Source organism: Drosophila serrata, unplaced genomic scaffold (assembly GCF_035046125.1).
Source record: "Drosophila serrata isolate PLE 108 unplaced genomic scaffold, ASM3504612v1 contig_17, whole genome shotgun sequence".
NCBI lineage: Eukaryota > Metazoa > Arthropoda > Insecta > Diptera > Drosophilidae > Drosophila > Drosophila serrata.
In genome coordinates, this window is record NW_028256915.1 from 843328 (window position 1) to 867287 (window position 23960).

Here is a 23960-nt window from a genome sequence, read left to right on the forward strand (position 1 = left end):
TATTTAAAAAGTAGAGTATAAATTATCGTTATCGAATCGCGGTCACACTCTTACCAGTGTTGTTAAGTTCGTGAAGTCCAGCCATAGTAAACAAAACGCGACGTTGGATAGGCTATCCAATTAAACGGGATTTAATGCCATAAACGCAAACGGCCAAGTTAAAACCGCGTAACTAGTTAGCGAGCCGCGCGTTGCGTTAAAAATGCAATGAAAATTCGAGGTTCCGAGGGAAAAGTATCCTATTATTGATACATGAAAAATTCTGCGTAGCAAACAAACCGGTCACGGCTCGTATATGTATATAGCCACAGACACCGATGCACCCACGTACATACATGGACGGGGAAAAAGCGTCGCTGTGCATTTCGTCTGACAATTGCACGGAGGCACCGTGTGTCTAAAGATATAGTGCTTAATTGCCATATTCATTTATTTGAACTTCTTCGTTGGCCAGCAGGCGGCCATATGTGATTGCTGCGTCCCTTTTCGGCCCAAACCTCTGCTGCAGGGGTAACAGCGCACCCCGTATGAACTTGCCTGCGTGCGCGAAAGTGGTGGTGGTGAACTGAAGCCAAAAGCTGAAGCTGAAATGCTTCCCGTTCTCGTATTTTGAATCGCCCTCACAACATTCTCCGCTACCCGTTCCCCCCGCACCATTTGGTGCTACGTGTTCTACTTTCGGTTGCAACCTCCGCCCACAACGCAGCAGCGACGCCATTGCCGCCCCGCTGTCCTGATTTCCTCAACGCCAAGGCAAGTGCAACCTGGACCGATTTTTCGGGGCGTATGCTCTGCCGTCCTGAAGTCTGCGGAAGAAAGAGGCGGGATAGCTGATCGGAGGACCCTGAATATTTGCAATATGTTCGGGAGCTGTGGCAGGTAAGCACTGAAGTCTGTTCCAATTGGACATTCCTTTTACCCACTGCAACGTGTCTGCTGCGATTCGAACGTGGAAACCAGCACTATTTCGCTCATGGTCCCATTTATTGCCTTGTCTCCTCTCGCTATCATTCTCCTATTTCTCTTTGCCCCTTTCTCTCGTCGATTCTTTGCTGGCCTCTTAGCTTTCCCCCTGCATTCCCTCATGCGTCGGGGGTAATTCTCTCACCTTGCACAGAGGAGCAGATAAATTTGTGCTGGCTTAGCAATAATAAACGGAAATCTTACTATATTCATTTACCGATTTGTCCACTATGGCATACGATCACGGTTTGGTGGTAAAAATATCTTGTTCATTTAAACCACGAACTACAAATAATTAAATATCCCTTTTTTTAGAATTATTTTTGTATTATTTTGTTAAATATTTTTTTTAACGTAGACCTTTCTCCTGTATGAAAACTATAAACGTTCAATTTTATCAATTAAAATAAGGGAAATAATAATATCAATATTTGCAGTTCTTGCCTAAAAGTTGTTAACCTTTTTCTTTATTATTTTGGTTTTTGTACAGTGTTTTGTCTTTTAATTTAATATAATTTAGATTTCTCACATGTTTGACTGATTTGTTCCATCGTGCACCGGCCTTGCCTCTCCTTTTTTGCTTCTTGGCATTTTGTGTACAAATTATGGTGCTCCGCTCGCGCTTGTTTTCGTTGTTGTTTTTAGCTTTTATGGACAGTGCATTCCCCTCGATTGTTGTTGCTTGCCATTATTATACAAATACTGTAAGTGTGTTAAATATAGACTTTAATTTTATTATTGCTGAGGTTGTTTAACATTTTTAATGAATATTTAAAAATCGATCTGTATCGGCCTCCATTAGGGTGGGGGGTAAAAATTGAATTGTATAAAAGAATTGTATAATAATAATAATAATTGTAAATAATAATAATAATAATAATACAAATTGAAAAAAATAGTTTTTAATATAATCGAAGATTAATAATAGAAATTGAAAAATAATAATATAATATCTGAAGAATATTGTGTCAAAATTTCAAGTCAATTACAGCAAAATTGACGAAGTTATGAGTATTTTTATTCCTGCCGGATTTTCGTTTTACACTGCATTATTTTGTGTTTAAAACTTTAAAGCGTTTTTCCCACAACTCACGTTGTAGCCGATTTTTTTTCACAAAAAATTGTGTTTTTCACTTTTAAGTCTTCCAAATAAATTCAAAATTGGAATTAAAAAATAACCGGAATTAACTTTTTTCAAGACACGAAAAATTGCTACCATATTTTTGAATATTTCTTTGTAAAGATTTTATAAGACATTCTTCAAATGTCATACTTTAATGTACTAGTAAATACATTTTATTTGTGTCATCAGGGAAAAAAAACACAAAAACAAGGTTTTTTTTCGTATTATTTGACCCTATCCCCCTTAAATAAATGATGTTATCGTCGCCTGTAATCGTGCCAGGGGGCAAGAAAATTAAAAGTGTGGGCTTGAAATTCTGTTAGTTTATATTTCTCGGTTGTCTTCTTCTTTATGCCTTGAATTTTTACTGTTCCCAAAAAAGTAAGTACGGCAACTTGTGAAAATCAAAAATTTGATTATAAAAATAAAAGAACAAAATTTAACGCAGGTTAAAAGCTGTAAAGTTGCAACTTAAACCCATTTTCTTTGTGGTTCTGGCTTTAAAGCTGTCTCTAGGTCACTGTTCCTAAATCAGATGTTTTCTCGCAGTTAAAATTTTAACAAGAAAAGAAGTTAACTTCGGCACCCAGAAGTTTGCATACCCTTGTACATTGCAATTCGATCATTAATAATAAATACAATTTAAGAGCTATATGATATTGTTTCCCGATTTTCATAAATTTAAAACGGAATTGTAGACTAATACAAAATAGCAATATCTCAAATTTAATTTGTTGAAAACTGGAAAAAATATTTTTTTTCCAACAATTTTCCGATCGTTCCATTTTCAGCTATATGGAATAGACATTTTTGACATAGTATGTCTGGTGTTACAAAAGTAGCCCTTTAACGGCTGTTCTTTAAGTTCAATTTTTAGCTCACAAAACGGCGATGAGGTTTAAGTAAAACTGCTAAAATGTTTGACCAAAGCAGTCTAATTTTAAGGTATTTTAAGAGAAAATTTTTATATATACCAATAGTTCGCTTGAATTCAAATATCGAAAAAGTTTTAAAGGAACCAAAAAACCGAATTTGTATTATATTTTTGTAATTTCTTTGACTTTTTTAAAATATGTAGATGCCTCTATAGATAAAGTAAAAATTAATTATTTTCCTACCTTTGTTTTATTGTTTTCAGCAAAAGTTATTATTCAAATTCATTTTAGATACATATGTACGTACACCACGCACTTGCTTGATCTGTGGTCTTAACTTTGTGGTTGTGGGAGGCTCAACATTTTAAATATTCAAAGATGCTTGCATACTTGCGTAATTTATCTTGCTATTATAATGAACGATTTTTTTATATTCCTGATTGTTTTTTGAAAGGCGGGTGTGTGATAAGCCTTAAACAATTTTTGGCCTAGTTATTTCTTCCAGCTTTTTGAGCTTGTATTAGTATTGTATAGTATATTGTTTCCTAGCTTCCCTATTTAATGGATCGCCTCCGTTTTTCATTGTTACAGCTCTGCTCTTGGATCCCAGATGTGTTCCCGGCACGACCAGAACGCTAATAGCCAGGCCTAGAGAATTGAGAGACTGTGGCCAGATGTCGTCTAGCAACGGTGGACTCAGTAATGCCACAAATGGGCGCAGCGGCAGTACCGGCAGTGCGAACATCAATCTCAACTTTAACAGGCAGGACCGAACTGCTGGACCGGAGATTGGAGCAGCAGAAGTCATTACATCCACGTCAATTACACACAAAGCATTGCCGGAGCTAAAGACCCAGAGGAGCAACAGTGCCTGCCAAGCACACGAATCGCTCTCCACCCTTCGCCGCAGAGTGCAACCGGAAAAATCTCCAGAGAAGCCCTATTGCTATGCGGCTGCCCAGAGCCGGTCCTTGGACAAGTCGCCTAAGGAGGGGCACCTGGTCTACTGTGAAGGCCGGCTTCATTCGGGTCAGTTGGAGTCGCTGATCACCCACATGGTGCCAACCCATGAGTACTATCCGGACAAGGGCTTTGTTTTTGCATTTCTTCTCAGCGCACGGCTGTTTGTACGACCCCACGAATTATTGGCTCAGATTTCGAATACCTGGGAGCAGCAACAGCAGGACGTGGGGGTCGGCAGCGATGTGGTGGACGACGTTGGACAGATACCCGGACGCCAGCAACTTCTTAGCATAAACTCAGCGTCGCCACTGACACAGCGAAAGGGGTCTGCGCTAACGGCCGGGCCTAGTTCGGAACTGGAGCCGCGACCACAGCAAAGAACCAACGTGCAACGTTCCGCCCAGCATTGCATTCGACTTCTTTCAGAATGGATAGAGATCTTTCCGTATGACTTTAGAGATGAGCGGCTGATGCAACAGGTGCGGATCTTGGCAAGAAAGTGTGTCTACATTGACAACTCCCTAGGCAAGCAGGTGTCTCGAATCCTGCAGCTCCTCGTCTCCCGACTGACAGCCCTCGAACAGTACGAGGAGTTTTTGCAAACTCTTAGCTCTGAGGAAGCGGCAAGTCAGCAACAGCAGTTGCAGCATCCACAGCTCCACCATAACCACCATCATCACTTGCAAAATGCCTTCCAGTCTTTTCTGGGCAATTCATCTCATGCAAACGGGTCTGGAAGCGTGCCGATCAGCGGCACCTCCCATCCGTCATCTAGCGCTCATACCTCTGCATCCTCTGCTTCGAACTCTAACTCCACAACGCCTCAGCCTGACGAAGTTTTTGGCATTATGGACATGTGTCCAAGCTGCGCCCAACTGGCGCACCAATTGACGGCCATTGAGCTAGAGCGCTTGTCGCACATCGGCCCAGAGGAGTTTGTTCAAGCCTTCGCTAAGGATTACCAGTCGCAGGGCAACGACAGTGTTAAGGATGGCAACAGAAGTAAGGGTAGTGGGAGTTGTGGCGGATCGTTAAACGACATGAAAAAGACACGCAACTTGGAGTCGTATGTGCAGTGGTTCAATCGACTCAGCTACCTAACGGCTACAGAGGTGGTAAAGGTAGGTTAACTGGGATCAAATATGTATATATATTAATTTGTTGTCTTTTTTGCGTTCCCTTCAGTATCCGAAGAAGAAACAGCGTGTGCGGGTCATCGAGTATTGGATTGAGACAGCTCGAGAGTGCTTCAACATTGGCAACTTCAATAGTCTGATGGCCATAATAGCTGGTCTAAATCTGGCGCCCATAGGCAGACTCAAGAAGACGGTATGTTATGCACCGACACTATATACATACATATATTACGACTTAAGTATTAATTTACTATCTTTTCAATCCTCTTCGGCAGTGGGCCAAAGTTCAATCAGCCAAGTTCTCCGTGCTGGAACATCAAATGGATCCAACATCAAACTTTAACAGCTATCGCTCCACGCTCAAAGCTGCCATGTGGCGATCTGAGGGGGCCACAGAGGAGCGCGAACGAATAATCATTCCATTTTTTAGTTTATTTGTAAAGGATCTGTACTTTTTGAATGAGGGCTGTTCAAATCGGTGAGTAGTTGTGGCAGTTCCTTATGATTAACTAAGATTTACTTATATACCTGAAATTTTTACTGCAAGCAGTCTGCCCAACAATCATATCAACTTCGAGAAGTGTTCTCAGCTAGCTAAGCAAGTGATGGAGTTCAACGAGTGGAAGAAGGTTAGTTGTCCCTTTGAGAAGCTGGCGAACGTCATTGCCTATCTGCAGCACAGCGCAGTGCTTAATGAGAACACACTGTCGATGGCCTCCTTTGAATGTGAGCCGCCTGAAAATACGGAGGAGAAGGACCGCTACAAGACGGTAAAGGCGGAGACAAAACAGCAGCTGCTGCAACAGCTGCAAGAACAGCAACTCCAATCACAGTAACCACCATTTAGATGGTTGACTAAGCTACGCTTAAGTGCTTGCCATGATTATTTTTCAATTAGATTCGTGAGACTGTTAGACCGGTCGGAATTCGTTAGCGTAAGTTGATGCTAGAGATAAGAACAAAATTGAGGCGACAAATCGGAAAGCACTTCCTAGTGCTTGGCTCTTTCCTGCAAAAGAAAAGCTTTTGAAGCTAAAGTCATATACATATATTGCCAATAATCTGGCTTACTAAGTGTTTTTGTTTCCAGACTTCTTGCTAATGGCAGGTTCCAGAATACCGATCTTCAAAATGTTGCCAGTATTTTAAATTATTTTATTAGACTAGTTTGCTAATGGTGGCAGAGAACGAATGTACTTAAAGCATTTTATTTTAAGCAGCTAACGCAAGCTAACTAATTGTTAATGTGTAACTTTTGTATTGCAAAAACATTTTTAATGTCATAATTTATGTTCAAAAACGTTTGACAACGCCGCCCGGGTGCGCGGTATTCGTAAGTGACCAGTATTTATATTTATATTTATATGTACACAATTTTATAGCTAAATGAAATATTTTTAATGCTCCCCAATAATCATATTCATCCGGGTATATTTCGACGGATATTAGGATGCATTAGTCCCGAGGCTTTTTTGCATCAGTAACACATAACACCAAGTTAGCAGTCGCTGAGCAAAAACACGTTCGAATAATGAAGAGTATAAATGTGTAGGGGTGCAACAAGAACAAAAAATCGTACGTTTGCTGCGAGTAGTGATTTTTCACTATTAACGTTGTGCGATTACGGAGGAAATCATAAATGATATTTACTATAAAGAAACTAAATACAACATATTTGATTCAAAACTGCTTACGAATAAACAAATGTACGAAAAACATCTCATAAGCATAAAAAGAATTGTTATGTCTTTTGATTTTTAGTTTCTGATGGGTGCGGGTCTCTCACAGTCGAACTCTCCTCAAATCTTATTCAACTTAATTTAAAATAAACATCGTCCTTACATATTCTATGCTTGATCGAAGAAATTGGCTTTATATTAAGGGCTAAGGCATTAAAAGATGTTCTGTTAGATATCTATCTATCTTGATAACACTTAACAGTGAGAAGAATGGCCGGTATATTTTAGTGCCCTTTTTGGTTTATGACTTGGAGGCAAATAATGGAAAGACGGATTTGGTGAGCGGGACTTGCATGTTGATGCTGATAAAGAATGTAGATATGTACATACTGATACATATATTATATTATATATATTATACTTTGTAGGGTCGGAAACGACTTCCATATATCATCCTGAAGACTTAACCCAACTAGCCTTGGAGAGGACCTGATGGAAATATAGTCTTGGAAAAAAAAAATAGTAGGAAGCTTGAGTTTGCAGCTCAATTATTAACCTTTCGGGAAACGAATACATATGTTACGATCGTACCGTATATTTCTTTTTTAAAACGTTATAAAGTTTTGATTTATAAAAACACAAAGAATGACTTTAGAAAAATATTCTAAATATATTTATATATATATACTTTAGGACATGCTTAGTATACCCGCAGCGAACCCTATCGGAGATCCACAATTTTCTAAAAATATTTTTGAACTTGCTATGGGCACTCCTGATTCTAAATTGAATTATTTTAAATAAAAGTAACTAAATTCGCACAAAAATATTCTTAAATTGAAGCCATAACTGTTTCCGGGGATGTGTTGCCATAAAGATATCGATGTTTTTACATTTGTTGAAAACTTTATTGTTTTTTGTCGACTTTTTAAGTTTTTATAAGGTAAGAATGTAATTAAAATAAACTATAAAATCTATTTATTTTTACTTAAAAACAAATCAATAAGTCAACAATGTCGGAGAGAAAATACAAAAAATGACGACAAATTGAGAATCTATTAAAAATTATGTTATAATAGGTATTTTACATTTATATATTATATACAGTAGAGATTTATAATAATTTTAATGTATTATCAATAATAGCGATTCGAGACATTTCGAATAAGAATTCAGAGTAGTAACGAAAAATGCAACGTATTTGACAGGGCGTTTCGGTAAACACATACCATTTTAGACATAAAATGGGTTGGGACTTTGCTAGATTCTTAGTCGAACTTGAAACCAAGGACTGTGTTCACAATAAGCTTGATTTTGTATAAAGGTATGAAAAGAGTGGGGTATCGATAAATCGGATCCTGAAGCGACAGATATGCGAACAAGAAGAAACTCGCACTGTGTTGTGTCGAAAGCCATGTTTAGTGGTCCGGACCGCTGTTGACGCGGCAAAGCGAGGCGAAAAAATCGATTGTGTCAGTGTGATTATTTTTGTTTTGGTTTGGCAGTCGTCTCCGTTGACCCGCGCGGCCCCGGCCACATGACTCATGCCAGACTGCAACAATGAAAAACCACAATAAGTACTCCAAGTTGCCCCAAGACCTCGATCTGAGTTTTCACAACGATTTGGACCTGCTGCCGGACACGGCCGACATCGACCTGGAAATAAATGATGTAGCCGCGCCCCCGGAGACAGAGACTGTCATCTTAACTAGCGAGTCGGCGGCACGTAGACAGCACCTGGAGCCGTTAGAGTTCCTGGGCAAGAGAAAAATCTGCGGTTTGGGAAGCGACAGCGCCGTCGAGGTAAGTTTGCTCTGCGGCAAGTTATCCGGCTATCTGTCCTATGGCGGTTGCAACTTGTGGCTGGTTGGGATTCCATTTGCCCAAAAACCTCTCCAGCGAAATCCAAGGAATGCGAACAGCAACAAAGCAAAACAAAGGGCAGCAGGCTGCCAACAAGGCATGAGGGTGGGTACTGAACGAAGGCGAAAAAATCGATAAGCGACAACGAAATATTCTGCCATTTGTCGCAGCCCGTTTGCCCACCAGGACGGGCTGTCCCTATAAAATCCCTGTCAGCATTATGCTTAGACGGGAGCGGGTTGCAAGTTATCGCTAATGCAAATGTCCTCCGACATTAATGGAATTTGTGTTGACGCAGTCGTGTCGCAGCTTATGTACACATGTGGGAGATAAGAACTAGCTAGTTTTACAAGTAGGCCAGAGTTCTAAGAAGGAACGAACGGTCAATTTATCAAAAACTTGAGCTCATTAATTAAAATGCCATAATAACACAATATTTGTGGAACATTTATTTCTGAATGTCCGTTAACCATTAAAAAAGGACTTGGTTTACGGTGTACAACTGTTCACATAATCATATAATATATATATTGAAAAAATGCATACATGTCGGTTAGTTCTTCTTTTTTAATACAAAAAGTAAGTTCATTTTTTTTTAAATAAATATTGTAATAAAATTAAAAACTTTATTTACTATAATTGTGCTTTTGCGTTGGGGACACCTTTTGCCTGCACTGTTCGGATTACATACATATGTGCATACATACATATGTATGTACATCCAGTTGCGGTTGCATTATTAATTGCATTCAGTCAATAAAAATGGTTGACCCATTTCTAAATTTTTTCATAGATATTAGTGTTGGTTAGTAATAAGTAATAATTAAATTATAAACTGAACTATAATTTTAGATATCAGAATAAATAGGCTTTGATCCAATTTAAGATCCTTATAATCTCAGGGTGGAACTAAAATTGAAAAAAAAAGAAAGCTAACTAACGAGATATAATTGTGCAGCATAATGAAGGATTAATCCAACTTTATCAAGCGAAAAACCAACAGGTATTCTATAAATATTTATAATAAAAATTCTGTTTTAACATTTATCTACAATTATTGTATTTCCATCGTTTTCTTCTATATTTAATGATCCCTTCTATGGCAGCTTAAAAATATTAAAACCGAAATTCTGAAACAATATATATATTGCTAGTTCGTCTCTATCGATCGATTCCATAGTAGCTACGAATATATGTACATATATGAAGTAGTAAGAGTAGTCAAAAGGTCTATCAGAGGTTTCAGTCAATATTGTGAAGAAAGGGACAGACAGACAGAATTTAGAATATGGTAGTGTACGCAGGGGTACAGCAGTATTTAACATATGCGGGAATGCTAAACAAAAAGTTTTATGGTTTTATTACTTACGTCATTGACTAAATTATTCTGTAAAAAAAAAAAAAAAAAACACTTAGAAATATAAAAAATATGGCAACTACTTAATAATATAAATTTTTACTTGATCTACGTTGTGTGATATATTGTGATCTATATATTGTGTTCAAAAGTAGGCCATTCAGGCGTTAACATTATTAACTGAAGAAAAGCTAATTATGAATTTCTGATACGGAAAGAAAGCAGTTTGCGAGGTCTCTCTCATCGGATCGCTTGAATAGTTATATTCAAGTACGTATGAATAAGTATATAAGTATGTTCCTCTGACCTCACTAAAGTTAAGTCTATTTTGGTCTGGATTAAAGTGCATTCACGCCCTTTCGTCTGGTGCACCTCATTATAGTTGGGCTACTCCGATATAACCTAAATTTCATATATGTACATATGTGCTAGCTAAAGAGCTCACATAGTCGTCCTTATGGCTTGTGCTAAGTTTCATATTGAGGCCAAGAGACGGAGCTGGCGGTGTACCTGGTGCTAGGCTCTTGTGTGGTCTTCTGAGAGAAGAAAAATGCTGGGGCCGTAGACCAAGCCCGGACGCAACAGTGTCATAACTTCCGTCGTCACATGTAAATTTATGCACAAAATGCTTCAGTACAAAATGAATTTATAACACAGCAACGGAAATAGTACCCACACTCCTTGCTAGTGAAATGTAAAATGGTGAGCAACATTTAAGAGTACTTATTTTTATCTTTAAATATAGACCGCATTGTTCTGCATTGCACTTTGTATGTTAAAATAAGATGTCGGAAGCTACTAAGAAAAAAAAATTTATTTGCTTAATTCGTTTTGTTTATTTAAATAAACTTGACAATGTTTAAAGTTATGTGAACCTTATAAAGGTTTTAACAATCGATGACCTACAGCCATCAGGGTTTCATCGCTATATCCTTGCCTTCCTGAGGAAAGAAATTATAACTATAGAATTCCTGTCCAGGCTTATGCAAGAAAACTCAAAATTATTTAAAATTCACAGAAAATATAAACTATTTTATTGTAGCCAAAATGTATAGCGCATCCATAAATTGAAAACCCGAAATATGTAACCGAAAGTTTTTAACGTGATTTCTGAATGATATTGGCACGGTGCTAAACAGTGCACAGTGTAAAGAGCATCATCCTACTAGTCAATGATAATTTTAAAAGTTAAAACTGTAATCTAAAAAATATTATTGAAGAAAATTGGCTTAACTTATCTTCAATGTTATCTGAGTTGAAAAAAAAAACAAATATAACCTTCTTGGAATCAATGTTGAGGAACATTTTCAGTAACCAATTGTTCGTAAATCCTTATTAAAGATTCTATAATACAGTAAAAATCACTACATCTCGGAGAAGATGGAAATATTTTGAACACAACAAAAACTATAGTCTTTTTTTTTACATTTTCTGATAATTTCTATGAAAACTACGTATATGATATGGTGGTCCGATCAGACCCGTTCCAGCATACATATTAACTAGCAAAACAATTAAATCTATTTAGATTCCTTCAGATGTCTCCTTTTAACTGTGTATTTCGGCATGATACCAGCTGAGGCAGTCTATAATGACTTTTATTTGTGTAGGTCGATATACTGTTAGAATAATGTAAGTTCTTATTTAAGTCATTTTTGGAAAGGTATGGATATAAGACCGTGGGTAATTTTGCACCTTTTGGGCGTTGCGTGCCTCTGAGGCCTGGCTGGCAACGCAAACTTTAATTTAGCCTAATTTTGAAAATTCAATTAATCGATTTTACTATGAATTTCTGGTGAATTAATTTAAATTGAGGAATTTATTTTCACAATTTGCAGATTCACCTTAATAGAACATTCACTGAACTTATTTCAAGCTGAAAGAATAAATGTTGCATACGCACAGATGGAGGACAGAATCGGGGAAAATGTGCAGCATAAGCTTGCAAGAGGAACTTTGAGTCCACGAACATTTGTACACGAATGATTGTGCCTCTGCCCCTTTCTACGGCCAATTAAAAGTGCAAATTATATTTGCCAAAGCAAATGTAGAATTTACCACAAAAAAACTTTCGCTTAAATTAAGCTTCAATTTACCTTGCAGCTTGCAATTTCAAGACATGACTATGGCATGCTATGGCAGCTGGAAGACTTTGTACAAAAATGCTATAGTATATTTTTACGGTTTTGATTAAATTGAGTGATGCTTTTACGATAACATAGAACTGCATTGCTAGTTAAAATGTAAACTTTAAACACAATTACGCAATATCTACATAAATATTTAGATGGATAAGGAAAAAATAAGGATTCCTACAAAAATCCTAATGATATTAATCCTTGAATACGCATACCTTTTTGGTTTATTTTATTAAAAGCCAAAGGACCTTTCCAACTCTATAAATTAAATATATATTCTTTTATTTTTGATCAGCATCAATATCTAAGCATAAATATCCGTATCTACGTAAGCTATTCTATTATTTCCAAACAGTCTTCTTTTAATTGCAGATAATTTATTATTAATGGACTGAACATTATATACGATTGGAAAATTAGTAGAACAAAAATTAGTAGACTAAACCTTTTGTGTTATTTTGCAAGTTATTGTTTTAATATTATAAAAATCATACCAATATGAGTTTATCAGATATATGATTTCTTGCTTTCACTTTAAATCATAAACGCAAAAGAATATTATCATTTACAAAATACAATTCTTGCCCTTCAGGTCTATAAAAACATAAGAAAGCCCCAGTAATCAATGTGGTGGGAATGTGTCCCAGTTAGAGCTCATGTTCTAGACAGGTGACAGATGTCGCTTTAACTGACATTTCACAATATTATGTTGAGCAATGACAAGGCCGTTCACTCTCTTTCCTTCGCAGGAATTCAATTGTGACGCAAATGAAAGCTAGGAGGAAAGTAAGGTAACATCGGAAAGCCGTAGTTTCCATACCCTTTGAAAAACAAATTTGACCCTTCGTTCCTATGTGAGCACATTTTTGACCTCTTATAATGGCATTAGTCCTTCTAATTTGTTTTCTCTAAAAACTTTTAACTTTTAACGTTTTATGGATTAAAAATTTATTTTCCGTCAAATTGATGAAGTAGTTACTTTGCTTTTATAGTTTGCATTTGTAATGCAAAAAGGCAATAAGATTTAAAGCTGTATTTTCAGTATAAAAGTATTCCAAGCTGAGTTTCGAAAAGTGCAGCCTTATAGCTTTGATAGGAGAGCAACATACACACGTAAGATAGAAAGTTAAAAGTATTTCAATTAATTAATTATTCTCAGACGAAGAAATTGACCCTTAAGGCATGGCCCCATTTGGTATGTTCTGCGATAGTTTCTATACCTAAATCATTTCAGACTCATCCCTTTAAAACACCAGTTTAGTTTCTTTATTGCTGATGACAAAGTATTGCACAAGGAATAAATTCTGCACTTTAGCTGATAAGTTTTGAGTTATTCTGAGCGACAAAATAGTTCCAACAATGACACTGGAATGGTTTTAAGTTTTGTCTTATTTAATTTGCATTTTATTTGCATAATTGATTGGCAGATTCGCGCGGTTTAGACAGTATGAAAAGAATGATATAGAGAATACTGTATAAATTGTCTAGAAAACACATGACAATGATTGCATGTTTTATGGGAAGTTGAGCTTCAGTTTTTTGGCCTTCCTTCCTCATGTAAAACATGGGTATCAGGTTGGTTAACGTTTGGAAAAGGGAAAAAACATTAAAATGGTTGTCGCTGGAGCCTACAGGAGGGATGAAGGGATGAGTAACATGTCTCCGCAAACACCGTTCATCATTTTTTCACTTGGCAAAGCAGTCTGCCATCTCTCCAATCCCTCTAGTCCCAGGTTGTTGTTATGTGGCCATCTGGATCCGCTTGTGACAATTGCATGAGTGTCATCCCATGTGCCAGGGACACATCGACCACTCCTGTCTCTGTTTGTATCTTATCACCATCTGACAAGCACACGGAAAGCCCATACACCACCAGAGCTACGAGACCTGAATGAGCGCCCGATCCTCGTGCACAATTTCTGGTGACACTCTCTGAGGGAATTTCCTGAGGGCGGTAACCTACCTTGTCGGCAGGAATTCGTTTTGGCTCAAGAGTATGCAGCTCTCTGAACTGGAGCCCAATCTTAAAGCACTGGGAGCATATCTTGAGCATAAAAACTGTCATTTTATTTGTCTCTCCAAATGTAAAAAGTTGCCTCCCCGGTTCGGAACTAGAAAAACGGACACCGGATAAGGCACGACGAAAAGGACGGAGCAAAGCACAGTTTATGAAAATAATTGTGGTTCGTATTTGCCAGACACATCAGCTTCCTGTGGCCCCGACCCCCATCGAGGAAAATTCCACTTAAAGCTCGAAGCTTCCGAAATTGTTGTATGCACTTGATTCGAGGGGAGGAAGTGGTCGAAGCCCAGGAGATGGAGGTATAAGCCGTGCTAATGTCGGCCAACCGCATGCAGTCTGGGAAACAGATACCAGTTCGGTTAGTCCTGTGAGGAAGAAAGTTCACTGTGCAGGGAAAGATTTACCTAGTGTTCATGCACAGGCACACACAATATTTGAAAACACTTTGGCAATGAAGTTTAGTTTTCGGGGGTTTCGGGGGTCGATTATGAGCACCGGCTGTTAATACCCAAATGTATGCGGGACCAGCTGCTGTGTGATTTAATTTTTATTTGAGGGTATCTTGGCCTCTGAAAACATCCATTCACATAGAAAAACGGTTACTTGTCACCACGCCCCTTTTTCGTGATTTAAACGCATCAGGCAGCTTCGTCCGGGGATTGTCAGCCTTATGTCGGTTTATAAATCTAAATTGGAAAAGTTATTTGGCAAAGTTATAACTGGCGTTTCTATTTTCCGCCGGCAGCTTAAAAGTTTTCTTTAGAGCTTAAATCGTACATATGGACAACTCTACCCAATGGAGATGATTTCGAGTTAAAAATTCTGAAGGAACCCACTGTTTACCAGAATAATGCCATTTATGTGCTTACTGTAATGGAAACTAAAAACAAAACTACGGAAGGGGTGAAAAAGTCGAAATGCATACTATTTGCAATATTATATAAAAGAGACCTTTCCAGGCCTTTTAAATAAATACATATTCTTGAACTGACGAATAGTAGAACATAAATAAAGTTCGCGTTCAAATAGGTTTTTGATTCTGTTTTTTTGTAAAAATTGCAGAAATTTATTTCTTGCAAATGATACCTAGTTTCTAATGATGTTCTGTATGGTGAAGTCAACTTTTCCATCTGTGGTATCAATTTTCTGTTCGGCTTTTTAAAATAATTTATTTAATTACCTGGCTATTTTGACTTCAAACTGAGAAATTTAAACTGAGTTATCCAAGAAAATAGAAGCACTAATTTGGGGATCGTGTGTTCTATGGAATTCTTAAATGTAGTCTTTGATTTGATTAATATCAAATTTATTGCAGTGCTTATTGTTTATATCGAATGAAATCGATTAGCTCTTGTCCAATTAACAAGTCATAAATAAATGCTCTTAGGTTAATTATTTTATTTTGATTCGGTCTGTGGATATCGTCAAGACTACATGCGCAGATGAATAATATAAATTGGTTTCCAGCGGTCATTACTTCATTGAGTCTTACTTCAGTCAAAATTAGTTGAAATGTCCCACAGCGCACAGCCTTTCCAAAGAAAGCGCAGCGTTACTTTGGGAGGCACCGGGTCGACACTTACGCTTGACCATGTCGAGGAACCAGTTACTTCGAGAGGGCTCCGTAATCGCTGTCATAACGCTAAAATCAAGGGCGACAGTCAGCTGAGATCGCAGCAGAGACATGTGAGAGAGGATGAGAATTCTGGTGGTGCTGAGGATATACATAATGATACCGATGTAGAGGACTCAGACGACCAGGTGAGAGAAATCGAAAAGCCAGCTTCTGGGGGTTTAATGTGACGTAGGCTGTTCGACGGAGATATCTCTGTGGTCGTGTCTCTGCATAATTTAGTACAATAAATTGTAGGGTAAGGAACGGATTTAAAAAAAAAGGGTCGTATAAGAACAAAAAAATAATTAGACTATAAATGAAACCTGAATGGTATCACGGCAACTACCGGCACACATGAAACGTTAGACATATTAGTAATAAATACCCTTCTACCCTATATTCGAGTCTAATTTAATGATATTCTAGTGACTTTTTAGGTAATAAAGATACGATTAACGAACTCATTGCATTAAGAATGCTCTACCAATATTTTAGCCAAGTGCCGATTACGAAAGTAATGAATAAATTTATTATTATTTATTCTTTTAATTAATATAACCTAAAACTGCTATTCGTCACGAAAAATTATAACATAAGTTTTGATGTTAAAGGTGAAATAGTCACTTGCGTCTTGATTTCTTGTTTGATATTTTTATACCCTTTCAGGGTATTATAAGTTCAGTCAGGAGTTTGCAACGCAGTGAAGGAGTCATCTCCGACCACTTGATCAGCATCAACAGTCGAGTCGATCTAGCCATGTCCTCCTGTCCTCTGCCCGTTTCTTCGCAAACTAGTCTTTCAGTTTTGAAGTTATCTGAATGAAACTTTGCAGTTAGTCTTCTATATACGCTTACTCGTATACATATACCTCGGAACGCGCCGGAACGGACAATATCATCTAGCTGTAATACCGAAGAATGAATAATTTTTAGAAAAAAATTACAACTTTTTTAGTTTTTAACAGATTTTCATCAAATTTAAGATATAACCTTTTTATATTATTATAGAATTTCGCTTTAAATGAAAATAAAAATCGGACATTTATATCACATAGCTGCCATACAACCGATCGTTAGTCACAGAGGAAAATGCAAAATTGTGAATATAATATGTATAGGTGAATGAAATGATGATGATTGAAACTACTTCATTCTTTTTTTAAAATAATTTATATTGTATTAATTCCTAGTGATCGAACTTCTATCTGATAGAGGGTATATAAACTGTTTAAATGTAGTGTCTTTTTGACATAAAACATTAGTGAGGTAATGTAATAGAAAAGTACATCAACTTTGGTAACTTCAACTGTTAACCTATACTAACTTCCGCTTTCAGAAGCAGGATTCTTTGTTTATATTACGTTAAATAGGTAAGCAGCAAAATCTGTATTTTTACTTCATCTTGATCTAAGAACAAAAATTGTCTTAGTTTATCAAAATTTTCGTAATATTGTCTGCGTAGTACAATGTGTGATGTATATATTAATTTGTTTTAAATACAAGACCAAAATGCTTTTACCTATTTTCCAATGAAGATTATGGTTGGATTTCTCCCAAGCTTGACAAAATTTAAACTTTTTCTTGAACCGGAGAAGGCTTTTGTTTAACCTTGCTCGGCGCTTTAAGCCAACATTTGGTTCACGTTGATAATTTCTCTTCGGTCTGCCATCCTAGTCCACCACTGTACACTCCAGAATAGGCCTCCTTTCGAGCATTTTACTCTTTGCGGCTTTCCGCCTTACTTGCCTAATGGAGAACTTGTGGATTCTGAGTGGGTTGCTGGGAAGCACTTGACGGCTTTCGTTGCATTGAATGACTGGCACGTGGGAACGAACTTTTTAGTGTGGCGAACTTATTTCAGATACTTTAGGTATGTTCATAGCTGCAGCGTCAGGGTGAGAGTGTTTCGATTTGGACGTGTCTCCCCGAAATAGAATTGATTTTTCCAACTCGTTACTTACCTGTAATTTCATGACCTGGATTTAACATTTACTGCTTGGGTTTCTTCTTAAGGGTGTCGTTTAATTAAATCTTGTGAAAATGTGTGGGTTTGAATATTTTTTGGTAGAGAGTATTAGAATTCTAGTCAGGAGTCGAAATATTCCGACCTTAAAATGTTTGTATGTATATATGTAAGTGTCGCCTGTTTGATTTTATCTTCGCAAATTAGTCTCAGTTTTACTCCCCTCCATTTAAAAGAATTTAATTTGTAATTTATTGTTAAATCTCTGAATTAAATATCCTATCATATCATAGTGTCATAGCAACGATATGGAACGTAGCATATCTTCGTTCGTATACATACATAAGTATGATTTACCATATTGTATTTCAGCGGTGCATTTTGAATCTCTAAAAATAAATGTGTAGTAGATCTGAATGTCCATTAGTATGCATAGTCTGGTCTGGTCGTCTTGGCTGTCGTCTATGCGTGGCGGGAATGCGACCTCAGGACAAGACGAGACAAGTACCACCCTCGTTGCCTCACGACAAGCAGTCTACAATTTTTATCTCGTTTCAACTCTCAAGTGTCAATGTGGGGACTCCTCCCTAGTTGGTATCCGATGCAGGCGCTGTAAACTATTATAATGGTTCTGCCCCTCGCCCAGTTTCCTTGTTCGCCTTCTTTAAAAAAAGCTTTGTTTGTTTTGTTATTTCATTCAGCGTGCAAGCACTCGTACATGGACCGCAGTGCATGCGCTAAATATGTGTGTATGTTTGTATTTGAGCCTTAAAGATTCATTCGTTTCCATTATGGTGGATGCTGCGCGTCTCACATGGCACATGGGATGTGCGTCTGCCGTTAGGTATGCAAATGCTATACTCCATCCTTGTCCAATTTAATCAGCCCGAATTCATCGATTCTTTCTCTGTATACGCTTGCTAGATATAAGCAAGCAAATAATGAGACATGCACTTAACCTGAGTAAACATGTCGACAAGAATAAACCATTACCACTCTTTTTCACTTTGAGAGTTGTTTGACAGCACGAGCGTTCACTTCAAATTGTAATAACTTTAGAAATAATATAAATTGGGTAATTGTAAAGGGCTTACAACATTGTATTAAAGAAAAAAACTGAAAAACACGCACTTATTCCTCCGTTGTACACAAACTTAAAAACTTTGATTTACATTCTTTGCGAAATTAAGGAATTTTAATAAATGTTATTTCTTTTCCAATGTACCCTTCTGATTTCATAAAAAAATATTATTTTCGAATAGATACAATTCTAGCAGTAAGCAGCAAATAATATCTCTTTCCCTTAAGCTCTAGCCATTGGATGGACTTTCTGTTGGTGCAGTAGAAAATGTTGGGTCCTTTCTGTAGATTCTGCTGTATAAACAACATGGCTGGTTAAAGTTATTAGAGTAAGCTGCTTACAAGCCATAAAAAATACTTCAACGGAAGGACCTCTTTCGGTAAATAGAGAAATCTCATTTGCCCTTAAGTCCTCCTGGTCCTCCTGAGAAAAATGCCTAAACTAAAATTTGTTATACATATGTATTATATAGTATTGTAACTCGGTGTCAAGGGCAGAAAAGGCCATCTTTTAACGTACATACATGTTATGTGATAGGCAATATATCTCAAACAGTAATAATCTTTTGTTTATTAATACGAAAAATAATTATACATATATATAATTATATTTTTATATAAATACTTATAACTTGAAAATAATGGAACGATAAACGTGAGAATTTAAAGAGTTTAGAAATAGGTGTGTCACGCATTTTATTGTAATGTAATTTATTTTTAATTGTAATTGTAATTTTTATTGTAATCGTAATGTACAAAACTTTAGCTAGGGTTCTTTGAGGTCAAGTATGTACACTAGACTGTGGTCATCGATATTTCGATTAAACTTAGTCATAACGGTTTCTTTCGCTGGAGTTTTTTATCTAAGTGATTGAGCAGTTCGTGTTCTTGTTTTTATAATCATACGTCGCTTGACATCTTAAACATGGCTATTTGCTCATCATTAGGGACTAAGCTTTGGTGTCTCCTGTTCAAAAAAATAATCTCTTTTTCCTCTTACGTTTACTCCTTTTGACTTATTTTTGAGCTTTTACAAACTTTGCGAGCATTCCTCTTTGTACATCCGGAAAGCTCGTTAAAATTCTCCTCGTCTGCGGAAGCCGTTTTTGCAAAAACCAAAAGAGGCCCTGGCCCTCAAGCACAGAGCCCAAGAATAATGGCGAGCACTTGCTCACCATCTATGGCACCCACAGCACTCTTCTGCTGCCATTAACTAAAGTATTGGTCTACGGTTTTGAGAACGCCCTTAGCACCATCAACACGCCGGACCGGTCGTCTGGCCACCACGTTAATGATAAATGCGTCTCTGGCTAATAAAGTCAATATATCAAAAAATTTGAACTTTTTCAACGCTAGTTCAACTTTGTTATGCTGAACCAAAAATAGTTTTTGTTGTGCTAAAACAAATTATCCTTTACTTAAATTAAATTTTGTCTGTCCAGTTTACTTTCAAATTTAATTTTCTGCATTTATCCGAATTCAAATACAAGCATTTAATACAAATAGATGTTTATTCATGTATGGTAGCGTCGAACAAACTTGTAAGCAGCAAAGCAAATTAAAGTTAGAATAGTCTAATTTGAAATAAACGTGAAAATTAATATATCGCATTGAAAGAGGACAAAAATAGTTTACTTTATTTTCATCTTTCTGAAAGCTGAATAAAAAAATGTCTGTAATCGCTTATATTGGAAATCCAATGAATTCTTGTATTGCATAAACAGGTGCTATTTAAATTAATTGTTTTCAAAAATTCAAGAAAAATGTAGTGTTAGCATAGTAATCAAAATCACGTTTCTATTTCACGCTATTAATTAATTAAAGCTTTAGAAAAAGATGTTTAATATAGTTGTCCGATTTTCATAAAATTAAAACCGAATCATACAAATTTCAATGTTTGAGAGCAAATACATAGATGGCTAGAGTGCTGGACTCTGATCAATCATCATTATAGTACTATACTAGTTTAAACAATTTTTATTTCAATTTTATTTATATAATATAAAAAGAACTCTTATTATATGATTTTTAAACTTATAATAATTTAATATTAATATTATTTATATACCTTCCTACCTATGTACATATGTATAGGATATATGTATGTATGTATATACATAGGTATATATTTTAATTTTAAAACACGGAGCAAAAATGTAAATTTGCGAAAAGAATTCAACCGGAAGTCCACATAAATATACATAGTACATATTACTTACATTTGTATGTATGTAAATGTCTGGATGCACAATCTTCGTACATTTGAATAAAGAAGTGACATGGGGATCTGATCAGGAGATCTCGCACTCGTCTCCAATTAGAACATTAGCATATATGCTAATTGAAAGGGCGATACAATAGAGTGCACTTCCCGAAAATACCGCACGAGCAGCGATCGCCGTAGATAACGATCCATGTAATTGAGTAATTAACGGTGGCGAAACAATTGTAAGTGAAACCTCCAATAAGTGCCCATCACATCCCAGTGAAAACTTCCGATAGCTGTGGGATCCGATCATTATCGTCTGAACTTGAGCCCAACACAAACATACATACATACATTCATATGCAAACAGAAGTACATCAATAACAAAGCACGATCTGCAATCTAGTCAGAATTAGCGCTCTCACTGTTTTCTCTCTTAAACTTCAGGTCTCGCGCCGTAACAGCACCATTCGTGCTGTTAAGCGGTTCTCTTCCTCTGAGATCGTACACGTCGCTAGATCACTTTCGTCATTGTTCTTGCATTTTTGCGCGTGTGTGCCAACAAAAGCTTATAAAAAAAGAAACAAACAAAGAAAACAAGGGCAACGCGTTTTCTTAATCGAAACAAAAATTCTATGTGACAGAATTAATAAAACCTCCCTTGCCTCTTCCAGTTGTGCGTGAGTGTAAAGAAACCGCGGCCCTTAGCTGCTGTTCTGCCTGCCTCCCGTTCTTCCTCGGTTATTGTTTGTGACGCTGCTGGCGGTTTTCTGTTGTTGTTGTGGCCGTTGAGTTGTGAGTCGGCTCATTCGTTTATTTAATCTGCCGCTGTTATTTTACCTGTCCGCATATCTGTTGTCTCTCACAGCAACATCCACAGACATACATCTATTTACGTGCATTCAATCAATTCATTTTCCTAACAACCTACCTATCTGATAACTTTTTGTTTAGTCGTGTTCCGAACTTCCGACGCCACGCCGGTGACTTCGAGCCGTCCTCTGCATCCACTCAACATATTACATACATACATACATACATACTACATATGTGCTTTGAAGATCTTAACTCTTCGGTTTCACAATTTCAAGTGTTCAAGTTGTTAACGTGTGCGAAGGGGTTTAAAGGGGTTTAGCTGGCCATAACCTCTGACTCGCTAAAAATATAAAATATAACAACCACGGCATCCATGGCCACGTTATCGTTTTCCTATTGAGCAAAAAGAAACTAGCTCACTGGGCTTTAGAAATTCATCTCACCTTACCAGGCATCTGCCGCTCAGTTTCGTTATAAGAATTAATTCTCAGTCCATTGGACATGCGAATTATAGTGGTATCAGATACATAAATATGTACATATGTACATATGCATATGCCTAGGATTTTTAAATGACCTGAAGCTTAACTTTGATTATTAGTTGCTTGAGTCGCTTGTACATTCATACTTTTCCACATGCATGTGTTTTTTTTTTTAGATAAGACACAAATTTGTTAATTAGATCAGATGTTACTCATTTTATCAGTACAAACATAGCCCCAGTCGCACCTATTATTACATTTCTGATGCTATAGGGAGGGCAGCGCTCAAACTCTTGACAAAAAAACAAAATTCTAAATAAAAAAAAAAAATTAGGAAATTTCTGCCGCAAGTTTTTATTTTTAAATACATTTTCGACAATTACAAAAGAATGAATTTTTTAGTAACATTATTTTGACTACAACTGTAAAGGTTTCTATGCATTATCGGATAGTTTTTGGGATACTAATGAGGATGAGCCAAGACCAAGTTTTGATTTCCGTTTGCCATTCATTTCTAAAGGGCTGAAAATATTATAAGGAGAAAAGAGGAATCCCCATTGGGTGACGAGGAGTCTGGAGATTTCCCAGGCTGCAAATCAGCTATTCCGTATCCAGTGGCTTCGAGTAGTCCGGCTCCCAATCTCCGCGAGCGTACCATGTGCGGTGAGATATAGGTAGTCAAACGTTAATATTCATGCTGACATCTCGAGCGTGACTGATAAAACAATCCACTAACCCAAACGCTCGCGCGATCGTCAAAGGCCGGAATCGATTGGCGTGCATCCCGGCAGGCATCCACTCCCGCGCGCTAATGATAAGAATTCGTTCCGTCGTCGTTTCTGTTCCACCAAAATGATAGTCATCAATGCTTCTGACGTAAGTGGTCCCATCTAACTTGTACATATACACACATGTATGTTTGGGTTGGCTGTTGTGGTTTGCACTTAAGTGATTTTGTAGTTTTTTGATATTTACAAGTTCCCTCTCCTTCCAGAAGCCCTGAATAATGCTCAGAGCCAGACATGCCATTTGTGTGTACATTGAAGATCAGGTACACATATGAATATTCGTATTGTGAGCGTCCATATCCGATTCAGCTTTCCGCAGGGGCTGGGAAATTCCAGTTGCTATTGGAGAGCTCTGGGACTTGTGCAATTCGAATTGTTGAAGTTCTGGGTAAAGCATTTGAATTGTTAATCGGACTCAACTTGTTAGAATTTATGGTCTAAGGCGTGATTGTAAATTAGTTGCAGATAAGCATATTTAAGTTTTATCTCAGATTTAAGGTTGAAGGGATTATCCGTTTTGCAAAGGCGAATTCGGTAGAAAACTGAACAGGAAAATCATAGTGATAATTGGGTTCTCTATTAAATAAATAAATACACGAGACAAGAAATATAGTTCCTTTACACCATTCAAAAATCATTTACTTAATTTTTTTAACATCGTGTTCTAATATTATTAAAATAAGCCAATTACTTCTTAACTGATACCATGAAAAGCTCAAAATGTAGTACGTTTCTTACTATTTAACTTATTGTACAAAAATCTGTGACATTTATCATATACGTAGGAGGTAATGGTCAATTTAAATGACAAACCAGGGAAAATAGGCAAAACCTTTACGTTTTATACACTAATGGTTAGTAATTAGGCTTACGGATGGGAACGGTTGGCTT

General features: G+C 37.0%; 2 protein-coding genes and 2 long non-coding RNA genes across 41 annotated transcripts in view; 2 read left to right on the top strand and 2 right to left on the bottom strand.

Moving 5' to 3' along the window:
* The first annotated feature begins 12 nt into the window (after nucleotides 1-12).
* Nucleotides 13-6795, top strand: LOC110190241 (ras-GEF domain-containing family member 1B). Its single transcript, XM_020960605.2, has 5 exons — nucleotides 13-879; nucleotides 3553-5045; nucleotides 5110-5253; nucleotides 5336-5538; nucleotides 5611-6795. The coding sequence occupies exons 2-5, from the start codon at nucleotides 3636-3638 to the stop codon at nucleotides 5894-5896; spliced, it is 2043 nt and encodes a 680-aa protein (XP_020816264.2). The 5' UTR covers nucleotides 13-879; nucleotides 3553-3635; the 3' UTR covers nucleotides 5897-6795.
* LOC147645109 (uncharacterized) lies at nucleotides 1394-21333 on the bottom strand. The gene is made up of 2 exons (XR_015270647.1): nucleotides 20997-21333; nucleotides 1394-1665 (listed from the first exon to the last, which is right to left on the bottom strand). It is a non-coding gene; the product is annotated as an uncharacterized LOC147645109 (long non-coding RNA).
* The window catches only part of SPoCk (secretory pathway calcium atpase), a 28078-nt gene continuing 12194 nt past the window's right edge, over nucleotides 8077-23960 (top strand). For 3 of the 38 annotated variants that reach the window (XR_015270606.1, XR_015270609.1, XM_020960600.2), the window contains exon 1: nucleotides 15514-15881. Coding sequence is in view for 19 of the 38 variants with exons in the window: in XM_020960600.2 (XP_020816259.1) it covers nucleotides 15633-15881 (249 nt within the window). In the remaining 19 variants the exon portion in view is untranslated. Of the gene's footprint in view, nucleotides 8543-15513; nucleotides 15882-21440; nucleotides 21779-21935; nucleotides 23158-23275; nucleotides 23458-23960 lie in introns of those variants that run through there. The other 35 variants (XR_015270615.1, XM_086828180.1, XR_015270624.1 and 32 more) reach the window with 23 other exon arrangements.
* LOC147645110 (uncharacterized) lies at nucleotides 16242-17579 on the bottom strand. The gene is made up of 2 exons (XR_015270646.1): nucleotides 17254-17579; nucleotides 16242-16637 (listed from the first exon to the last, which is right to left on the bottom strand). It is a non-coding gene; the product is annotated as an uncharacterized LOC147645110 (long non-coding RNA).